We start from the raw sequence: 22,600 nt of genomic DNA on the forward strand, positions 1-22,600 counted from the left end.
AGTCAGTCAGATATTCAACCTGATTGGTCTGTCTGTTCCAGTCAGAAGACACCATTGGTGTTTCATTCCTCGTTCTTGGGTTCTTGCGCTCTTTATCGCTTCAATCCCCATCCGTCTCAACAGAAAACGTCAAAGCGCGAGGCAGTTATTCACGTAGAAACTCACGGTGCTTTTACAGCGCAGTGACCAGGAAACATATCCATATTACGCAGTTAGCGCTAGAGATGCAACCACCGCAGGTGAGGTCAAATGCAGAGGGAAGGGGAACCGTGTTGTTGTTGATGGCAGGTGCATCGGACATATCTGGCCAAACCTGACCGGGAGAAATGGAGACAGACAAAGCTGTGTTGTGTGAGAGCCTTGTTATATGGGTGAGTGATGTCTGTGATGTCCTCTGTTCATTCCGAGAGCGCTTTAAAGCGTCTGATTGCATGAATGTTTACTGTGTTGATCGATGACTGTATCGTTTACCTGTGGCAGGTAAATTAGTGTCAGGACAAAAGCAATCAGGAAATGGGACACGATTTGGAAATCCACCTGTTCTCTCCTATTTATAATAATTTAGGCCTACAGTAGCCTAATGTTAATGTATTGATAAACCATTGTCGATATACTACGTCAGCTAGGCTATAAGAATAGCCTGTATAGAGTATATACGCAGATTAGCCGATTAAACTCAACGATTTATGATGGAGTTGAGCGGCGACTAGTGTGGGCGGACTGGACCGTCGACGTATTTATCAAAAACTAGGCTACTGATTTCAGTACCCAAAGAATAGCCCGTAATTACACACGACATTGTTCTGTTTAATTGCGGTCTATTCTTTGGGGGCTGAAATCAGTAGTTGTGTTTTTTTTTATTTAATTTTATGCGAGGTTGGAGCTCAAGTCCTCCCACACTAGTAGTAGTTCAACTCCATCATAAATCGTTGAGTTTAGTCTGCTATGCGCAGATTGGATATTTTATCTCAAAATCTACAATGCACAAAATGAGCGTTGCCTTGTTTCCAGTTTTGTCTTTAGTTCTTCGACACACAAAGAAAGACAACAATATCCCTGAATTCAGTTGATCCTCATCCGATTTAGGGAGCTAATCTCATTAACTGCTAGATATTTGTGGAATGTTGCTCCTTCGATTATAGGCCACTAGCCAGTGGCAACTCAGTAATAATGTACCTTTCATTTGGGTTGATCCTAAACGCCAAATGTGAATTGTAGCACCTGTAGGCTACAGTTTTATTATGCAACCTTATTCCTTACATGGCTTGTAATAATTGAGTAACATTTGAGATAATGTCAATTTGACTTGAAGTCAGGTAGCCTACTAGGTGAGATTAGATTGTGTGCCAAGTGTTACAACATGTCTCTCTCCTGTAGTGGAGCATTCCCTCCTCCAGTCAATACAGGACAGAATAGGACTAGGGCTGCATCCCAATAGACCGAAGTGGCTTCCTCTCGTTTTGGGCTATCCTCCCCTTTATCTGCAGTGACATGAGAGATCGAGCCAAATGAAAGCTCCTTCCTGTTGGGCATCCACCCACCATTGTTTTCAAATCTTCTGTGACTGAAAATGAGTGTAAAAGAAAGAGAGGGGACAACAAAGACACTATTAAGATGCATGATCTTCCTGAACGCTGCGAGGATATAACCAGTACAGGACACACAATGTCAGAGAGTATAACCAGTACAGGACACACAATGTCATTGAATGAATAACCACGTTGACTGTGTTTACACAGGCAGCCCAATTCTGATATTTTTCCACTACTCAGAATCAGAATGGGCTGCATGTGTAAATGCAGCCATTGAGTTGTGGGGAGCACTACAGTTTACTAGTGGATGCTAAAGTATAAGTTGAGGGCACAGGACTGGGAAGGCAGTATGTATATTGTATTGGAGGTAAAAAGTCCTGATTGCAGTACTTGGTGTGGCAGTTTTGTAGTGAGTTCTCACCAGACACCATGGAGACACAGTCCTGTAGGATTACTTATTCACAAGTCCATCATAGCAGAGTAGGGCCTAGACTAGAGTACTGATGTCTCTCTGGGGCTGTCGCTCTCACAGTGACCATACACATACACACACCTTTCTTTCTGACCTCATATGGCAACCCAACGTTTTAACCATTAAACCAAGAGGAAATCCTCATGGTTTGAGGACGACAATTGGGCTTGTGTGTTAGGTAGGGCTACTCCGTTACATGTGCACGCCCATTAAATCTTGTTTTTGATGGTTCATGACAGGGTTTTCTGTATGATCAATGCATGTGGAGATGGATTTCAGTGCCTCCAACTGACTCTGTCTCATTTATTTCCCAGTGTCTCCCGTCTGTACTCTAATCTGTCATTCTCTTTGTTTGAATCCACCCTGTCTCAGCTCCAGACCTTTAACACTGGGTCACCATGTACAACTGTAGCGGAGCTGACCACTGGAGCTGCCATGTCTCAGGCCTTGCATCAGATGTGAGTAACGCACAAACACACGCTGAATTAATCTAAATGTCTTCCCAGTGCAATGTGTTTTCTCTGACACATGACACACACACATTAATACGCGCCCCTCCGGTGACTCCGGAGACGTGCTCTGACCAACTACTGTCTGTCATATGCACGCAGGCAAATGAGATCATGCTGCAGGCATCAAAGAGAAGAAATAGACATGTTTACATTTTTAGTCATTTAGCAGACGCGCTTATTCAGAGCGACTTACAGTTAGTGAGTGCATACATTTTCTTTTTTTCATACTGGCCCCCCGTGGGAATCGAACCAACAACCCTGGCGTTGCAAGCGCCATGCTCTACCAACTGAGCTACACGGGGCCCAGAACTGATTGTTTAGAACTGATAATTGATCGCATGGTGCAAGAATTAATACAATTAATTGATTATTGAATGTTATGATGGACGCAGCTTTGTAGAACCAAAACATACACAGCCTCTGCTCAACAAACTCAAACTCGAGAACGATATTTAGCTTAACACCCTCACGGCAGTCAAGCAATGCATTCCGCTAAGAGTCGTTCACAATCTAGTCCGATTGTGGCCACAACTTGTTTCAAATGTACCAAGAAATGATCATATTTGTATGCCTAGCAATCAACAAATGTACATTGTTTAAAGCATGATTTTACAAGTTTCAGTCACAAATGACAGCTCCAATAAGCCCCTTATGGTGAACGACGTGAATAAGTGGCTTGTAGAATCATGACTATTTCAAGTTTTCACTTCATCGTTCGCTGGTAGGGGGTCCTGCGTGCTCTGGGCATTACTGACTCAAATGAACAAAATGAGTCGAAAGATTTGTTCTTTTGACTGAACGAGTTGAAAAGATCAGTCAGTAAAAAGAGCCAAACTTCCCATCACTAAAATACATTATTAATTTATACTGTCTTCCCCTGGCTGAATATGTGTCAGATTTTTGGGTTTGATATTTTCTGATTTGAATATGGTTGTTTAGCAGACGTTTTCTGTCCAATGCTTATGCATGTGTGTTGTGCTTTGCAGAGATCCAGCGTGGTTCAGTAAAAGTTGGCTCGGTCGCATTAAAGAAGATGTTGGGGATAACTGGAGGCTCAAAGTACTGAACTCCATACTTACCTCTTTCTGCCCATCCCTTTTCTCTCATCCTCCCTCTTTCTCTCTGTACTTCCATTCCTAATTCCCTTGCTATCCTTCCTTTCTTCCCTTACTGACCTAAAAACCAGAGTGACTGCTCTCTGCTGGCCCTGTTAGTATTTTAGCCAACCATTAGCCTTTCAATGCTATCAATTATCACACCAGAAAAGACTCACTCAGAATTTCTTTGAGGTGTACACTTTGTTTATCTAGAGTGAAGACTTTGTAACTTCTTTCTCCAGATGAACAACCTGAAGAAGATCCTTCAGATGATGGTGGATTACTACAATGAGGTAGGTAGAAAGAAACATGTTGAGTTATGTCTGGTTATAACTGTTCTATTCTTTCTATGGCACTAGGTTGTAGCCCAGCAGATCTCAATACTTCCACAGTTTGGTTATGAATGGTTAATACCATGGCAGCCTCACAATAGATGTTCTATTCACTTGCGTCACTTGGTCCTGAGCCAGCAGATCTGACTTCCTCCTGCCAGACCTGGTCCAGGTTATAACCCTTTATGTCTGGTTATAACTGTTATATTCTCTGTCTGTGTCACTAGGCCCTGAGCCAGCAGATCCAGGAGTTTCCCTTGCCAGACCTGGTGAAGGTGGCAGAACAGTCCGACCCTGTAGAACTGGGACGACTGCTGCAGCTCATACTGGGCTGTGCTGTCAAATGTGAACGAAAACAAGGTAGCGCCCACACACACACACGGTGCAGTCCCAGAGGCTGAACTAGAATGGTTCAACAACACTATATTGTTGCCTTGCCAAGACAATGACAAAGGAGTCAGCTAAATCTGTAACAGACTGGCACCCAAAACAGAAACTGTGTGTGTGTAATTCCCCCCCCACCTCACTTTCTCTCTCTTCATCTTCTTCCATCCTCTCTCTCTCTCCCCCTCCAGAGTACATCCAGGTCATCATGACTCTGGAGGAGTCCGTACAGCATGTGGTGATGACAGCCATTCAGGAGGTGAGGCTTGGCCTGACCAGGGCCATTCTCTCGGATTGATTTTAAATAGTGTGACGTACGGTAGGATCTTAGAATTGCCTATATGTGTTAAAAAGCCAGTTACCAATACTGTGATGTTGTTAAAGTACATCCATGACTTCTCTTTGGCTTTAGAGAGAAAGTCATGTTAGACCACCTGTTGTGTGTGTGAGAATGAGTAGGAACGAAGTTGTCTCTAAGCAAACATGTACCATGTCTCTCTCTCTGTCAGCTGATGAGTAAAGAGAACATGGCCCAGTTTGGAGCAGAGCCACCGGGGGACGTAGAATCACAGGTGAGAGGAGGAGATCCACTGTGTTAGGCCTCTAATAGTCTATATATATATATATATATATATATATATATATATATATATATATATATATATATATATATATATATATATATATATATATATATATATATTATATATATATATATATATATAGTTGTTGCTGACTGTGCATGTCCCTCTAGTTGACACTGGAGGACCTGGAACAAGAGGTGAGAGGTGATGCACTGTGTTATAGGGATCTAATAGAATGCTGTTGTCTGTATTATAGTTGTTGTTGATTGTGTGTCTCCGTAGTTGACCGCTTGTCTTAGACTAGTTAGTACTGTGATATTGCTAGTCTCTCCCCGTGCTTGCTGAAGTAGGCTGGCTGTAGAGAAGCTAGCTATTGTTAAGTGTGTGTGTGTGTTTACCAGTTGAAGAAGGCTCTTGAGGACCTGGCGGATCTGATGGCAGAGAAGGAGGAACTAGCCCAGCGCTGTCAGGAGCTCGACGTACAGGTACACACATGCACAAACCCACTTTCTACAGGCCCCCAAACCGAAGCATTGACTAAGCTCGCTGCACACAGTCTAGACTAAATGAGTTCGATCAAGGTTACTGGAGTGGATATTACACTTACCATCCATGAGATTTAGCTGTCACACACAACCCTGGTAGAGTATAAACTAGTGATGGGGGGGGGGGGGAATTGATAGTTACATATAATTATATTATTTTTGGACGATATCATATCGATATTTGACTCCAAGTATCGATTTGTTATTGCTATTGTAGGTAGCATTAGCTAGCGCTAGTCAGCTGTACCTGCGGCAATACTCAGGTATTCTTTTATCCTATAGCTTGTTCTCCATCTTCTTTTTAAATAGCGAGTCAACATGTTTTCATGATCAAAACTTGTTTTCTCATTTTCTCTGCAGCAGTGGGCAATATGTTTGGAACATCAAATCGCAATAGAATTGCAGTATCGAATCTCAATACATATAGAATCGTAAGAATCACAGTACATATCGTATTGGCACCTAAGTATTGGGATAATATTGTATCGTGAGGTCCCTGGCAATTCCCAGCCCTATTATATACTGGGTCTGTTTTATGTGCTATGATGCCATTGTCTGTGGCTGGTGGAGCTGAAGGGCTGTGGTTTTACAGACTGGGCCACTCTGCTCTCCCCCTGCCTGCTCACTCTGCCGTATCCTGCTATGCCTGGCTGGGGAAAACACAGGACAGGACAGAACCCTGCTGCTGGTTACTGATTAGGTCAAGTTCATAATAGTCAAATCTATGTAAAGGTACTGATGCTGTTGAATGGGTCTATCGTCTCGTGTCTACAGATTGAGTTGTTACAGTAGATCACCAGTTTCTCTCTTCACGGACACACAAAGGTAAGTTCACATGGCTGCATGGCTGCTCGTCGTCGAGGTGGACTAAACACATCTAATGGCTGGTTGCTGAGGCTGTCTAAAACATCTGTACCCTCTCTTGCTCTCTGTCACTAACACGTATCACCAGGTGTGAAAGTAAGGCGGTACGGCATCTCGGCAAAATAAATAGTTTGTGTACGCCGTACCAGTAAAACATTAACCTATCACAATAATTAAAACAAAATGTCAACAAAACTCTCGGCTATTACACCATTATTTATCATTACCGCATGTCAGAGGCATGATAAATTAGCGAATGGACTTAAAAACGGGTGGTATAGCCTATGCTCCAAAATGCGATGTGGTTCGACGAGAGCACAGACATTTTGCAGGCAGAGATTAGTGGCCGATGCGCGGACAGTGGATGCATAAATCCTGGCTTAATGACAATCGCCAAATGTCATTACACTTTTTGGTGTTTTGTGTAAAAGATGTCTCTTTCCATTCACCACTGTTTTAAGGCTGGAAATATGTTGGGAGTGGATGAACGTGTCTGGGTAGCCTAGTAAAGGAGCCCTTTTGAAGTGATTGTTTGACAATCGGATGAAAGTGTCATGACTGGTTGTGTTTATGCAACAATAAAAGGTAATACATTTTAAAAGTTAAATGACAAATCTTTGACTAGGCCCACAGAGATCCTATTGACTTAATAGGGATTCTATATGTAATTCTATGATTAGGTGACAAATATAAAGATCCAGTCCACCTAAAAAACTGGAGGCCCCTTACACTTCAGTGTAGTGATGCCAAAATTTTAGCAAAATGTATAGCGCTTAGAATTAAAAAGGTATTGTCAGATATTATTCATCAGACAGGTTTTTTACATGGACGATACATTGGAGATAATGTAAGACAAGTATTGGAAACAATAGAACACTGAAAAATCTAGAAACCAGGCCTGGTATTCATAGCTGATTTTGAAAAGGCCTTTGATAAAGTACGACTAGAATGTATATATAAATGTATGGACTAAAGGGTTAAAGTTATGTGTACTGTAGTAACCCCAGGTGTAAAATAGTAAATAATTGCGACTTCTCAGAAAGTATTAAACTGTCAAGAGGAGTAAAACAAGGTTGTCCACTATCTGCATATCTATTAATTATGGCCATAGAAATGTTAGCTATTAAAACCAGATCCAACAGTAATATCAAGGGGCTAGAAATCCAGGGCTTAAAAACAAAGGTGTCATTGTACGCTGATGACTCGTTTCCTTTTAAATCTGCAATATGGATCCCTGTACAGCCTCAGAGGATCTAGATAATCCAGAGAGGTTAGAGAAATTGTGTACTATATTATGTATTGGATCACTTCAAAAAAGTTAAACTTTTACATTACCGTGTAGTTTACCAATAAAATGGTCTGACGGTGAAGTGGACATACTCGGTATTCATATCCCGAAATAAATGGGTGAAGTGGACATACTCGATATTCATATCCCGAAATAAATAATGTCAATACAATACATTTGAATAGAAAGTTAGCACAAATAGATAAGATCTTGCTACCATGGAAAGGTAGATGTATAAATACTTGTCTATTTGTGGAAAAATCGCCTTGATTAATTATTTAGTCATATTGTTTACCTATTTACTGATGGCCCTGCCTATACCGGACGACTTGTTTTTAATATTATGAGCAAAAAATGGCAGGCCAGACACAATTAAACTGGCATATTTACAGTGCATTCGGAAAGTATTCAGACCCCTTGACTTTTTCCACATTTTGTTACTTTACAGCCTTATTCTAAAATGGATAAAAATATTTTTTTCCCCTCATCAATCTACACACCCCATAATAACGAAGGTAAAACATTTTTTTTTGAAATTTTTGCAAATGTATTACAAATAAAAAATGGAAATATCACATTTACATAATTATTCAGACCCTTTACTCAGTACTTTGTTGAAGCACCTTTGGCAGCGATTACAGCCTCGAGTCTTCTTGGGTATGTCTCCCAGTCCCTGCTGCTGAAAAACATCCCCACAGCGTGATGCTGCCACCACCATGCTTCACCGTAGGGATGGTGCCAGGTTTCCTCCAGACGTGACACTTGGCATTCAGGCCAAAGAGTTCAATCTTGGTTTCATCAGACCAGAGAATCTTGTTTCTCATGGTCAGAGTCCTTTAGATGCCTTTTGGCAAACTCCAAGCAGGCTGTCATGTGCCTTTTTGTTACTGAGGAGTGGCTTCCATCTGGCCACTTTACCATAAAGGCCTGATTGGTGGAGTGCTGCAGAGATGGTTGCCCTTCTGGAAGGTTCTCAAGAATGTGGAAAAAGGGAATACTTTCCGAATGCACTGTATATAATGAATATGAATTCGGAGAGCTAAAATTATTAAATATTAAAGCATTGACCCTCTCACTAATGCTTCAATCATATAAAAGTTATACTTTAAATCCGAACTGGTTCTCTAGCAGGTTAGTAAGAATGGCTCACCCAGTGTTAAAACATTTCCTTTTTCCATTTATTCAGATTACAACCTCTCTCACTTTTGGTTATTTGAAAATGAAATCCTCTCCAAAATATCACTATTTTAAAACAAGCCATAGAAAGCTGGTTGCAATTTCAGTTTAATCCACCAGAAAAGACAGAACAAATATTATGGTTAAACTCAAATATACTAATTAATTTAAAAAACGTATGTTTTGATTTTTTTTTCAAAACAGTATAATCTTTGTTAATGATATCATAAATAGGACTGGTGGAGTTATGTCACACATGCAGCTAACAAATACAGTATCTCACAAAAGTGAGTACACCCCTCACATTTTTGTAAATATTTGAGTATATCTTTTCTAATTGGGCCCAATTTGGACATTTTCACTTAAGGGTGTACTCACTTTTGTTGCCAGCGGTTTAGACATTAATGGCTGTGTGTTGAGTTATTTTGAGGGGACAGCAAATTTACACTGTTATACAAGCTGTACATTCACTACTCTACATTGTAGCAAAGTGTCATTTCTTCAGTGTTGTCACATGAAAAGATATACTCAAATATTTACAAAAATGTGAGGGGTGTACTCACTTTTGTGAGATACTGTATATAGAAATGTCTGATTGCAGCATTACGGCAAAATTGGAGGTGGAAGGGGGAGAAGGTAAAGAACTTGTTTGTCGGCCCTGCATTAAAGACCAAAGCTGGTTAAAATGTTAAATGTTACATGTGGTTGCTGAGGCTTCCAATCTGGATACCCTGTGTGCTGTGTTATCAGTAGATGCAGAGAAAGCCTTTGACCGCTTAGAGTGGGAATATTTATGGCTTGTTCTACCATACAACAAGGATGTAAACAAGGTTGTCCCGCCTCCCCTATGCTATTTGCTCTTTCTCTTGAACCGCTGGCACAAAGCATACGTCAAAATTCGGCTTCCTCACATATCAAAATCAAACAAACTGAACAAGCAATTTCTCTGTATGCAGATGACATACTGCTCTACATCGCAAACGCTCAGAAATCCCTCCAGCCAATAATGTCTATTTTCACAGCATTCAGCTCATGGTCTGGTTACAAGATCAACTGGTCTAAATCAGCTCTACTACCTCTTAACTCGGCTATGGGAAGTATGCAACTACCACCTCAGCTATGTAACTACCACCCATGATCCCAGTGAAGAAACAAATCACCTACTTAGGCATTACCATATCCCCCTCTATTCACACTACTTGCAGGAAGAACTACTTAGAAACCTTTCAAAAGATCCAAAAATACATATAAATTTTTTGCTTGCTGGAATCTCAATTATCAATTATTAAAATGAATGTCCTCCCTCGTATCAATATGATGAGTTCCATGTTACCACTGCCTCCTATAGACTATTGGTCTAAACTTGACTCTGTCATAAAGAAGTTCATTTGGGGGAGAAAGAGACCACAGATTAAATATGCGACACCTATCATTCCAAATGAATTTCCTGGAGACCTGGTTAAACCCAGACCTGGTTAAACCCAGACCTGGTTAAACCCAGACCTGGTTAAACCCAGACCTGGTTAAACCCAGAGGCTTCTGTTCCTTGGCGTGCTATAGAAGAGTCAATAGTTTCACCAATTTAGATTACAAGATGTATTATTTTCTGGATTGACTCCTAAAAAATGTGCATTAGTGTTTGGACCCATTATAGCATACTCAGTAAATGTGTGGAAAGCTACAGAGAAGCATATGAGATCTAATCTGAAATGGCATTCATACTTTCCAATATGGCGTAGTAAAGAATTCTTAGCGTGTAAGAAACCATTTATCCGATTCTTGGTCTAAGAAGGGTATTTATACTTTCAAAGACATATTCAATTGAATGGACTCCTCAATTTCCAGGAAATCCGCCAGTGTTTTAATGTCCCAGGTTCATCATTTTGTCTTTACCTTCAACTCCACCTATCCATGCGAGCCTATGGGGTCCTCTGGGGAGCAGAACTAGCAATACACCCATTGGTCAAACTTCTAACGGACAGACGTCCCTCAAAAGGAGTTGTTTCTAATATCTATAGTCAATTAATTCTAGTAGCACAAAAACCATTAACTCTATCCACTGTATGGGAAAATTATTTTACACTTGCTGACAGACAAATCAATTGGGAGACAGTATGGAAAAATATATTTGGATCATTTAGAAACCCCAATCATCAATTAATTAATTTAAAAATGTGCCATTGAACCTATCTAACACCTCAAAAAATACATCACATGGGTGTTAGTCCGTCGCCATTATGCGAGTTCTGCACCACAGGGGACCTTGGTACTTTTCAGCATGTGCTGTGGAAATGTCCAGGGGTGGTTGAATGTCATCTCTGTACTTATAGATAAAATACTGCCATTAGATCCAATAGTGATGTTGCTTTGTGATGACTCTGATTTGCACTTGTCAGAACGCCAACGGAGAGTGTGGTTGGCAGGAACCACAGCTGCTAAGAAAATGATTGTACAAAGGTGGATTCCACCTCATCAGTTACCATTGCAAAAATGTCTGCTCACATTTTAAGGATATTGTACTTATGGAGCTCTCCATGGCCAGAATCAACAGGGCCAAGGTGTCCACTCTGGACACATGGAAAAAAGCAGCAGTGGACATTTTTTAACTCTTAACCAACGGGCCTTTACATCCATTAATTTGTCACTATCTGAGACAATATGATGTATTGTTCAGCAGATTTACTATGTAATATTAATGTATTTGTTTTTATCTCATGCTATCAGATTGCCGGGAGGGGGGGGGTTGAAAAATATATATCTATAAATGTATTGTATGAATTTAAATAATAACTTGATGTAAAAAGAAAAAATGGTTAAAGAAAAATTTATAAATAAAAAAAGTATACCCGTTCCAAAATAAACAGCTATGCCTTACAGGTTGCAAAATAGTTGGGAAGAGATTGTGCCGATTCCATGGCACAGGGTTTATGAACTGATACACAAAATGACGCTGGATTCAAAACTTAGTTTTTCAATTAAAATTATTATACAAAATTCTTGCAATCAATAGAATGTTATAATAATGGTGGATACAACCATCCCAGCTCTGCAGATTTTGCTCCGATGAGACAGAATCATTAGATCATTTGTTTTGGTACTGCACATGTGTAGCTAGTTTTTGGTCTCAGGTTCAGGAATGGCTGAAAAATCAGATTTACTTAAAGCTATCTTTGCAAATAGCACTGCCGGGTGACTTAAAGCCATGGTCAGTCGATCAATACTATAATAGTACTTTTAGTGAAGGTGTTAATCTTTGATTTATAATCTGTGGAAACTGAGAATAGAAAGGTTCAGAACTTTTGTGAAACATCAGAGCACAGTTGAAAAATATCTGGCAAGTGGAAGTCAAGACTGGATGGTTTTTAGAGATAGATGGGAAGGGTTGATGGTAGCTGAAGGGTGGGATAAATAAATAGAGAGCACTAATGTAAAATGTACTGGGTCTGTAAAATGTATATAGTATGCGTAAGCTGGAAGTAGAAGCCTAAGTATTGTTGTCCATTAGTTTACTCCAATTAGGGGAGGGGAGGTAGGGTTAGAGGGAAAATAATGGGAAAAATATATATATTTTTTAAAAGATATGAGTGATTGGAAATTATGCAAATTATAACATTGATAAAACCCACAATCTGCAATATTAAAGCTGATCTAACCCCCCCCCCCACAAAAAAATAAATAAAAAAAGATGATTAGTCCCATAAAAATGTTGGGGTGCATAAACAAGCGTGTGCACACAGGAGGTCCCGTACCAGGAAGAAATTACATCTACTTTCACCCCTGCATATCACTGACATAAACTACACTGTGTTCATTTGTAGTTTTTGGGAACAGGTGGAGCGAAGACGCTGAAAATAATTTTGTTGTTTTTAATATATACACACACATACATATACACACACACATATACAGTTGAAGTCGGAAGTTTACATACACTTAGGTTGTAGTCATTAAAACTCGTTTTTCAACCACTCCACAAATTTCTTGTTAACAAACTATAGTTTGGCAAGTCAGTTAGGACATCTGCTTTGTGCATGACACATGTCATTTTTCCAACAATTGTTTACAGACAGATTATTTCACTTATTCACTGTATCACAATTCCAGTGGGTCAGAAGTTTACATACACTAAGTTGACTCTGCCTTTAAACAGCTTGGAAAATTCCAGAAAATGATGTCATGGCTTTAGAAGCTTCTGATAGGCTAATTGACATCATTTGAGTCAATTGGAGGTGTACCTGTGGATGTATTTCAAGGCCTACCTTCAAATTCAGTGCCTCTTTGCTTGACATCATGGGAAAATCAAAAGAAATCAGCCAAGACCTCAGAAAAAAAACTGTAGACCTCCACAAGTCTGGTTCATCCTTGGGAGCAATTTCCAAATGCCTGAAGGTACCACATTCATCTGTACAAACAATAGTACGCAAGTATAAACATCATGGGACCACGCAGCCGTCATACCGCTCAGGAAGGAGACGCGTTCTGTTACCTAGAGATTAACGTACTTTGGTGCGAAAAGTGCAAATCAATCCCAGAACAACAGCAAAGGACCTTGTGAAGATGCTGGAGGAAACGGGTACAAAAGTATCTATATCCACAGTAAAACAAGTTCTATATTGACATAACCTGAAAGGCCGCTCAGCAAGGAAGAAGCCACTGCTCCAAAACCGCCATAAAAAAGCCAGACTACGGTTTGCAACTGCAGATGGGGACAAAGATCGAACCTTTTTGAGAAATGTCCTCTGGTCTGATGATACAAAAATAGAATGACCATCGTTATGTTTGGAGGAAAAGGGGGGACGCTTGCAAGCCAAAGGACACCATCCCAACCGTGAAGCACGGGGATGGCAGTATCATGCTTTAGGGGTGCTTTGCTGCAGGAGGGACTGGTGCACTTCACAAAATAGATGGCATCATGAGGAAGGAAAATTATGTGGATATATTGAAGCAACATCTCAAGACATCAGTCAGGAAGTTAAAGCTTGGTCGCAAATGGGTCTTCCAAATGGACAATGACCCCAAGCATACTTCCAAAGTTGTGGCAAAATGGCTTAAGGACAACAAAGTCAAGGTATTGGAGTGGCTATCAGAAAGCACTGACCTCAATCCTATAGAACATTTGTGGGCAGAACTGAAAAAGCGTGTGCGAGCAAGGAGGCCTACAAACCTGACTCAGTTACACCAGCTCTGTCAGGAGGAATGGGCCAAAATTCACCCAACTTATTGTGGGAAGCTTGTGGAAGGCTACCTGAAACGTTTGACCCAAGTTAAACAATTTAAAGGCAATGCTACCAAATACTAATTGAGTGTATGTAAACTTCTGAACCACTGGGAATGTGATGAAAGAAATAAATGCTGAAATAAATCATTCAACTATTATTCTGACATTTCACATTCTTAAAATAAAGTGGTGATCCTAACTGACCTAAAACAGGGTATTTTTTTACTAGGATTAAATGTCAGGAATTGTGAAAAACAGAGTTTAAATGTATTTGGCTAAAGTGTATGTAAACTTCAGACTTCAACTATATATGCACACACACACACTCTATTCCCAGGTATTGTTTCTGGCATAAACCATAACTAATGAACATAGTGTGAGGAAGGTGAACTAACCAGCCTTTCAACCTATTAATTACCATGATGATGTTTGCTGACGGTGCAGAGTGGCTTCGCTGTACTGTACTTCCAGGCTCTAATAATGATGCTATGTTTGTTGAACAGTTGGTGATAATGGGGTCTTTCCCACTGGAGATGAATTGATGCTTATCACTTCATCTCAGACTCCTCTAGCTCCCTTTCTCCTCATTCTGTAGGCATATGTGAACATTTGTGTGGTACCACCGTATTGGATGGACTGTAAAAAACGATGGATTTGATAGTTATGTTCGCGTTACTCATTTTGGGATTGAGACACAGCCCACCTCTGACCCTGGTTTGACCCTGGTCAGGTGACTGTCCTTCAGGAGGAGCGGAACAGCCTATTGGCTGAGAACGACGTGCTGACGGACCGAGCCAATCAGCTGGACTCGTTTGATGATCCAAGCACGCCCTCTGGACGGAAACACAGCCAGCTACAGATACAGCTAGAGACACTACAGGAGGAGAACTTCAGGTGTGTGTGTGTGTCAATGAAAACACATTGCACTGGGACGATGCTTAGTCATTCAGCACAGCGCTTACAGATATCTCCCTCTGTCTGTGTCTAGGCTGGAGGCAGCTAAGGATGACTACCGGATCCACTGTGAAGAGTTGGAGAAGCAGCTGATCGAGGTTCAGCATCGTAACGACGAACTTACCAGCCTGGCCGAGGAGTCACGAGCACTTAAAGACGAACTCGACATCCTCAGGTGTGTGTTTGGTGGCATTCCAGGTCGTCTTTATTGCAGTTGTGCTGCATAGATGTGCATCACACCGGCAAAAAGACAACCTGGAATGACTCCATCATATCTCTTTTAATCCTATCTGTAATCTGTGCTGTTTGCATTGGCTAACAAGCTAATCAGAAGCCCCTCTCATCAATTGAGTTGATTGAATACTGGTGTATAAATGGGAGTGGGAGACAGGAAGTGGTTAGTTAGAAGCAAGGGTAGACCAGTGAGAATGTTTGTGTTTTGGTCCTTCACGGTGCCCGTTTTATTTATTTCTCTTTATAAATTGAATTAAATGCAATTCTCTCGTTTGTGTGTTTTTTGTGTGTAGGAGCTGTTCAGACCGTGCTGTGAAGCTGGAGGCGTCAGTGGAGACATACAGGCGTAAACTGGAGGACCTGGGAGATCTGAGGAGACAAGTCAAACTGCTGGAGGAGAAGAACATGACCTACATGCACAACACTGTCAGTCTGGAGGAGGAGCTACGCAAGGCTAATGCTGCCCGCGCACAGCTAGAGACATACAAGAGACAGGTGAGACATATCTGAGAATATACTGGAGACAGGAACATTCCCCTCCCTTTTGCACTATAGGTCTGACAGCACTGGGTTGAGGAAAGCTACATGGTGGAACTCTGAAGCTTTTGCCCTCACCTACCAAGTTGTCTCTGAGGAGACAAACAGCCAATCAGGGGGCTTACTAAAGCTATTTCCTGTTTCCTGCCAGGTCCAGGAGCTGCACCGGAAGTTGTCAGAGGAGTCTCGGCGGGCAGACAACCTGGCCTACGAGATGAAGAAGTTTGAGGAGAAATACGACGCCGTGATGAAGGAGAAAGAGGTACTGACTGGATCCCAACACTTTCTACTGCAACCTACCTGGTCCCTCTGATATGCAAACACAGTAGGGGAAGGAACTAAGGAATGTTTTCGGACAATAATCTACTATTGGCTTATCTCCTCTCTCTGTCTCCTGATGTTGATGTCATCAGAAGATCATCATCGAGCGAGACTCTCTGAAGGAGACCAATGAGGAGCTACGCTGTAACCAGGCTCAACAGGACCAGCTCCGACAAGCAGGTAGCTCATTGGACCATCACACTGACTGTTTGGTGCTGAATATGATTGGAAAGTAAAGGTTTCTTTGATAAACGGTGTGGGCGTATTCGACATTGCCGCTGACTTTAAAGGCGAGTTGAGACAGACTGATCTCCAAATCACCTTGCATCATAAATAACTACTAATGGTATTTGTAGATCACAATCAGTCACAGATACATCATGGTTTTGATGCTCTCCCACATGGCCTGTGTCTCTGAGGCTTACAAATAGACATGGTTACTGATCTCCTCTCTCTCCACAGGGATGGCAGGGATGCCAGCTGGCAGTCCAAGCCATGATAACCTTGCTGCTGAAATCCTACCTATAGAGTACAGGTAATAATTTAATAATTGTGTTGGTGTGTGAGACGCTGACTGCACTAACTGTGTCCTTGTCCGTACAGGGAGAAGTTTATCCGGCTCCAGCATGAGAATAAGATGTTGCGTGTGCAGCAGGAGGGATCAGAGAATGAGAAGATCTCTGAACTACAGACACTGCTAGAGGAGGCACACCGAACACGCTCTGAACTGGACACTGAGAACAGGTGCGTGGTGTGTGGGTGGCGCTAGCTGGCACCTTTTCACTTATGCGGTCTTGGATGTTTTACTTCCTAGTTGACGGTAATCTACTTCCTGTGTGTGATGTACTTCCAGGTTAAACCGGGAGAGAGTCACTGAGCTGCAACAGCAGGTAGAGGATCTACAGAAAAGCCTACAGGGCCAGGGGGCCAAGACTGATGATGTGAGTTACACACTATACAGTACATGCATAGACTTTACACATACTGCTATGTCAAACGTTAACCCTACATACTGTCTCTCATATGTACAGTAGCAGCTCTAAGGTAACGGTAGCTGTGTTCTCTCTTGCAACTGCTCTTTATTTTCAGTCTCACCTGAAGAGGAAACTGGATGCTCATATGTAAGTATGGTCCATACTGCTTTGTGAGACCTCCATGTTACTCCTAAGAGAGAGATGTATAAAGTAAGGTGTTTTATTACACAGGGTGCAACTGAACGAGGCGCAGGATGAGATCATGAAGAAGAAAGAACTGCTGGAGGACCTGCAGCCAGACAACACACAGACCTGTGAGTACAACTAACACAACCATAACATGACCACAACATTGGCGGTATAGTTTTCAGAGTAACCCTAGTGAGCGTCGTCTGTCTCTGTCCCTTAGCTCTGAGACTGGATGAGCTGATGGCTTCTCTGAAGAAGAAGGATGACGACATGAGAGCAATGGAGGAGAGATACAAGATGTATCTGGAGAAGGCACGCAATGTGAGTTGTCATTCCTTCGTCTCTTATCCAACTAGCAGCTGGACAAAAAGTGTAGAAAAAGGTAGTGTCTCTATTTGCTGCTGCTCCCACCAGTGACGTCTGATGAAGCCCTCGGTCTCTGTCTGTCTCGGTGCTGTAGGTGATCCGTGCGTTGGACCCCAAGCTGAACCCAGCCACAGCAGAGATCCAGGCTCTGAAGAACCAGCTGTCGGACAGAGACAAGAGGATCCTCAGTCTGGAGGTAACGCTGACCTTTAACCCCTGGCCTCTCTCCTTAACCCTCAGCCAGGAGGCACTCATTCACAGGGGGATCCATAGTACTTATCTCACAATGCACTCTCGACCTCTGGTATTGATAGTCTCTCTCTGTCTCTGTGTGTAGAGGGAGTGTGAGCAGGCAAAGCTGAGAGAGTATGAGGAGAAGCTGATTGTAACAGCATGGTACAACAAGGTTAGAACATGAAATCAGAATAGACACACCTCATATTTCCTTTGAAAATAAATTAAGGAATGTAAAATGTACATACGTTATATTTATCTTTTGTTCCAACTTAAATAGACATGCATGTTGTGTCTCTTCCACTCCAGAGTCTGAGCTTCCAGAAGCTGGCGATCGAGGCCCGTCTGGGGGGTCGCTCCACCTCCATGGTGCCCCCCGGTCAGTCCTTCCTGTCCCAGCAGCGCCAGGTCACCAACGCCACCCGCAGGACCCTCTCTGTCAGCGTGCCTGCCACCACTGCTAACTAGACCTGGGATGGGTGACTGCTGAGGTGGGCCACCGTGTATACAGGCTTCTGCTGTTAAAGTTAAACCATGATTAGTTCAATCAGGTGTGTTAGTGCTGGGCCGGAACAAAAGCCTGCTGACACGGCGGCCTACTAGGACCGGGGTCTCCCACATCTGAAGTAAACAAACAAATGGCTCTTCTCTCGCTCCCTTCCACAAGTGCACACTCAAGTGACCTTAAACACACTAGCTCTCGGCCCCTGGGGAGGGGACAAGCATGCACTGACTGACGTGAACATGAGCACTTGGTCTAGTCCGTGTTCCCTCTTCCTCACTGATGCACTGTACAGTAATATACCGCACAGTACCATACAACAGCACTGCTGCTTATAATCACCTGGAATGAGTTTGGTCTGAGTAGGCAACCCTACCCACATGCTTTATTAGCCTTAGCCTAGCACATAGCACTGACTGAGCCCTACAATATACCTGTGTTAGCCTAGCTAGCGTCAAGCTCTGACTGGAATGCCTATTGAACTAACCTTGATTCTTAATCTCGACTTCCTGACATGCTGTATATTGAGTCAGGGATATATATATATATATATACATTTCTTCAGTCTATGAATGCGCAAAAAACTACAATTTGGAGCTTATAAGAGAAATGTGGTCTTAAATGGCTTATTTGAATGCTGTTACCAACCACACTATGCAGTTAAAGGATGTAACTAACACCCTATCAACCATTGGACTACAGAGCGAGTTTGACCTCTTCTTCCTCCTCTGTGTTGTCACAATCACCAGGGATGAATGGAGCATAGATAACTGAGGAGAAATAGGTGTATTTGGTGCTGGCCACCAAACGTCCATTACTAGTTTCTTACACAAAAGTAGGAAGTCTATACTGCAGACCTGTGTCAATATCCTGTGATGTCATACTGACACAAACATTTCTGGTGCGGCAACCACGAATCAATTAATCAAATCAGAAATCCAGGACTATTTATGGTGTAAATTTTCTATGCGCTCAATTGTGATCTGTACTAGAACTTACTGCATGCTCTAACGGAATACTGTTGCGCCTTTATATTGTCTGAATGTCTTGTGTCTAGATGAGTAAGGTTTCAACAGTATAATCTACACATCACTACTGTTATCAGGGTTCAAACACCAGCTTGGTATTTATGGGCCAGTTTCACAGACCCAGATTAAATTATAGTTAGGTTATGAAATATTGAAATGTGGATGAACTAAAGCAGAATTACACCTTGTCCTGGATGTATTTAATCTGCATTTGTGGAACCAGCTCCTAGATTAAATATTCTTCCTCTCTGATGATTCAAAAATGCTGTGACAACCTTTTGAATGTCTTAAATTTGTTTGGGCACATTGACCTTCCTCTGTACCCACAATGCATCTGGGGGTTGAGTTTGATGCGTCTTGGCTTGAGGTGCACTGGGATATCTGAATGAAACATGAATCTCTTTTAAAATAGCTTTCCACTGATGTTATGATCCCTACTGGGTTGGAATCCTAGCCTTATAGTGAGGCTTACTTTAGCTCAAGGCAAACAATTAGCTAGACGTTGGATTTGCTGTTTCGGGAAATTCCTGTATGTCATGTGCTGCTGCTTACATTTTATACACACGCTTCAGCTAAAACTGTGGTCTCTAGACTAGAGCAGTGTACAAAGCTGATTTCACAGCTCTTTGGATTGTTGTTTTTCTTTTGCAGTGGATAGTACAGCTACTGATTCACATACAATGCCATGTATACAGAAATCAGAGCAGCACTAGGAAATGAGATCTGATCAACGTTGTTCGGATAGTAGGCTACTTGTTGATTGTGTTAGTGGGAAAATAAGTGTGAATAATAGTTATGAAAAATAAGTCTTAAAGCCTTTTGTTTTCATGTACTGTAAAGAATAAACTATTTTCAAAGTGTTGTTTGTTATGGGGTGAGAGTAGCTGGTCACATTCTTGTTGGCCACGAGGGTGGCATATTAATGTTTTTTTTATTTTCTTTACTCTCTATTCAAAACCAAAAAAGAGTGACCCTCCATAACACAACACATGTAGGCATTGCTCACATTTCTTGTGATCAAAATGTTTGTTTTTTGGTGAAAAAAATAAAATAAAAACCAAACCTTCTTGCCTAACTTCTAACTCGCCAGCTACACTTTGTTTCTATTACATTGACACTCAGATACAGTAGGCTATAGGCCTACATTTAAACTATATAGAACAGAGATTGCTTATATTGCAGTTGGCAGCTACTCCTCTCTGTTTACATTCCATACTCCTTTCACTATGTACAGTATGTTCAATAGAAACTGATGCTCTTTTACCCACTTTGTGTAATCAAATTATATTTGTCACATGCGCCGAATACAACCGGTGTAGACCTTACTGTGAAATGCTTACTTACAAGCCCTTAACGAACAATGCAGTTTTAAGAAAAATAAAAGTTGACAAATATTTACTAAATAAACTAAAGTAAAAAATAAAAGAGCAACAATAAAATAACGAGGCTATGTACAGGGGGTACCAGTACCAAGTCAATGTGCGGGCTAATCTCATTTCATTGAACATTTGTATCACCATCATTAGCCTGCAATACTAGTACCAGCTCTGGCCCAAAGGTAAATGTGGTAGAGGTGTACCACATATACCTTTTGTACGTAGATGTATCAAATCAAATTTTATTGGTCATATACACGTGTTTAGCAGATGTTATTGCGGATGTAGCGAAATGCTTGTGCTTCTAGCTCCGACAGTGCAGTAATATCTAACAAGTAATATCTAACAATTTCACAACATGTATCCAATACACACAAATCTAAGTAAGGAATGAATTAAGAATATATACATATATGGACGAGCGATGTAAGAGCGGCATGGACTAAGATGGAGTAGAATAGTATAGAAAACAGTATATACAGTGGGGGAAAAAAGTATTTAGTCAGCCACCAATTGTGCAAGTACTCCCACTTAAAAAGATGAGAGGCCTGTAATTTTCATCATAGGTACACGTCAACTATGACAGACAAAATGAGAATTTTTTCCAGAAAATCACATTAGGATTTTTAATGAATTTATTTGCAAATTATGGTGGAAAATAAGTATTTGGTCAATAACAAAAGTTTCTCAATACTTTGTTATAAACCCTTTGTTGGCAATGACACAGGTCAAACGTTTTCTGTAAGTCTTCACAAGGTTTTCACACACTGTTGCTGGTATTTTGGCCCATTCCTCCATGCAGATCTCCTCTAGAGCAGTGATGTTTTGGGGCTGTCGCTGGGCAACACGGACTTTCAACTCCCTCCAAAGATTTTCTATGGGGTTGAGATCTGGAGACTGGCTAGGCCACTCCAGGACCTTGAAATGCTTCTTACGAAGCCACTCCTTCGTTGCCCGGGCGGTGTGTTTGGGATCATTGTCATGCTGAAAGACCCAGCCACGTTTCATCTTCAATGCCCTTGCTGATGGAAGGAGGTTTTCACTCAAAATCTCACGATACATGGCCCCATTCATTCTTTCCTTTACACGGATCAGTCGTCCTGGTCCCTTTGCAGAAAAACAGCCCCAAAGCATGTTGTTTCCACCCCCATGCTTCACAGTAGGTATGTTGTTCTTTGGATGCAACTCAGCATTCTTTGTGGTGTTCTAACCCTTTTTGGATAAATTACTGTCTGTGAATGAACCAGGGCTGCTCTTCTTGATAAAGGCATTGATGAAACATTCACAGGTGTTTAGAAAGCGTGTTTATGAAAACAAAATGCAAGATCCATGAGTACAAATATTACTTTTTTTTTTGGGGGGGTGGGGGGGTGGAAACATATTTACTTCAGCAGGAAGGTTACATTCATACATTCATTTATACAGCACATTATAATAAAGATCTAGCGACTGTGATTATAGATGCATAAGGCACTATTTTACACTAAATGCAGAATGCAGCAGATACACTGTATATTTTTTGATCTTGAAAGTGTCCAAACAAACCTTGACGTAGATCTGGAAGGGGTTCTAACAAGCCTTGGCGTCGATCTTAAGTGTTCTAACGAGCCTTGACATACAGTCCATCTTGAAGGGGAGGGGTGAAATCGTAGTTCCCACGTTTACCTCTAGACTCAGTTCCACCCCCTCCAACGTGGAGAAACTGAACTTCTGGAACTAACTGACGAAGAACAGGAAGAGCTCCATCCTGGCCAGACCCTCCCCAAGCCACACACGCTTACCTGGACAGACACAGAGGGGATGTGATGTGCTGGGGTTTTCAAATCAAATCAAATGTTATTTGCCACATGCGCCGAATACAACAGGTGTAGACCTTACAGT

The 22,600-nt window shown here is 41.5% G+C and overlaps 1 protein-coding gene across 2 annotated transcripts; it reads left to right on the forward strand.

Moving 5' to 3' along the window:
* The first annotated feature begins 104 nt into the window (after positions 1-104).
* On the forward strand, positions 105-20,418 carry hook1 (hook microtubule-tethering protein 1). 2 transcript variants are annotated; one of them, XM_041839218.1, is made up of 23 exons: positions 105-371; positions 2,377-2,462; positions 3,503-3,575; positions 3,856-3,906; positions 4,173-4,305; positions 4,521-4,588; positions 4,839-4,901; positions 5,084-5,110; positions 5,315-5,398; positions 14,735-14,898; positions 14,993-15,133; positions 15,486-15,687; positions 15,881-15,991; positions 16,143-16,230; positions 16,513-16,585; positions 16,654-16,794; positions 16,904-16,991; positions 17,140-17,171; positions 17,256-17,338; positions 17,434-17,534; positions 17,674-17,775; positions 17,917-17,985; positions 18,123-20,418. In XM_041839218.1, exons 1-23 carry the CDS (start codon positions 327-329, stop codon positions 18,279-18,281), a joined length of 2,184 nt encoding a protein of 727 aa, XP_041695152.1. In that variant the 5' UTR covers positions 105-326; the 3' UTR covers positions 18,282-20,418. The 2 variants fall into 2 exon arrangements, with proteins under 2 accessions (XP_041695152.1, XP_041695153.1); XM_041839219.1 differs by lacking the exon at positions 5,084-5,110.
* Positions 20,419-22,600: the final 2,182 nt, after the last annotated feature.

The sequence above is a fragment of the Coregonus clupeaformis genome, chromosome 20 (genome assembly GCF_020615455.1).
Source record: "Coregonus clupeaformis isolate EN_2021a chromosome 20, ASM2061545v1, whole genome shotgun sequence".
NCBI classification, from domain to species: Eukaryota; Metazoa; Chordata; class Actinopteri; order Salmoniformes; family Salmonidae; genus Coregonus; species Coregonus clupeaformis.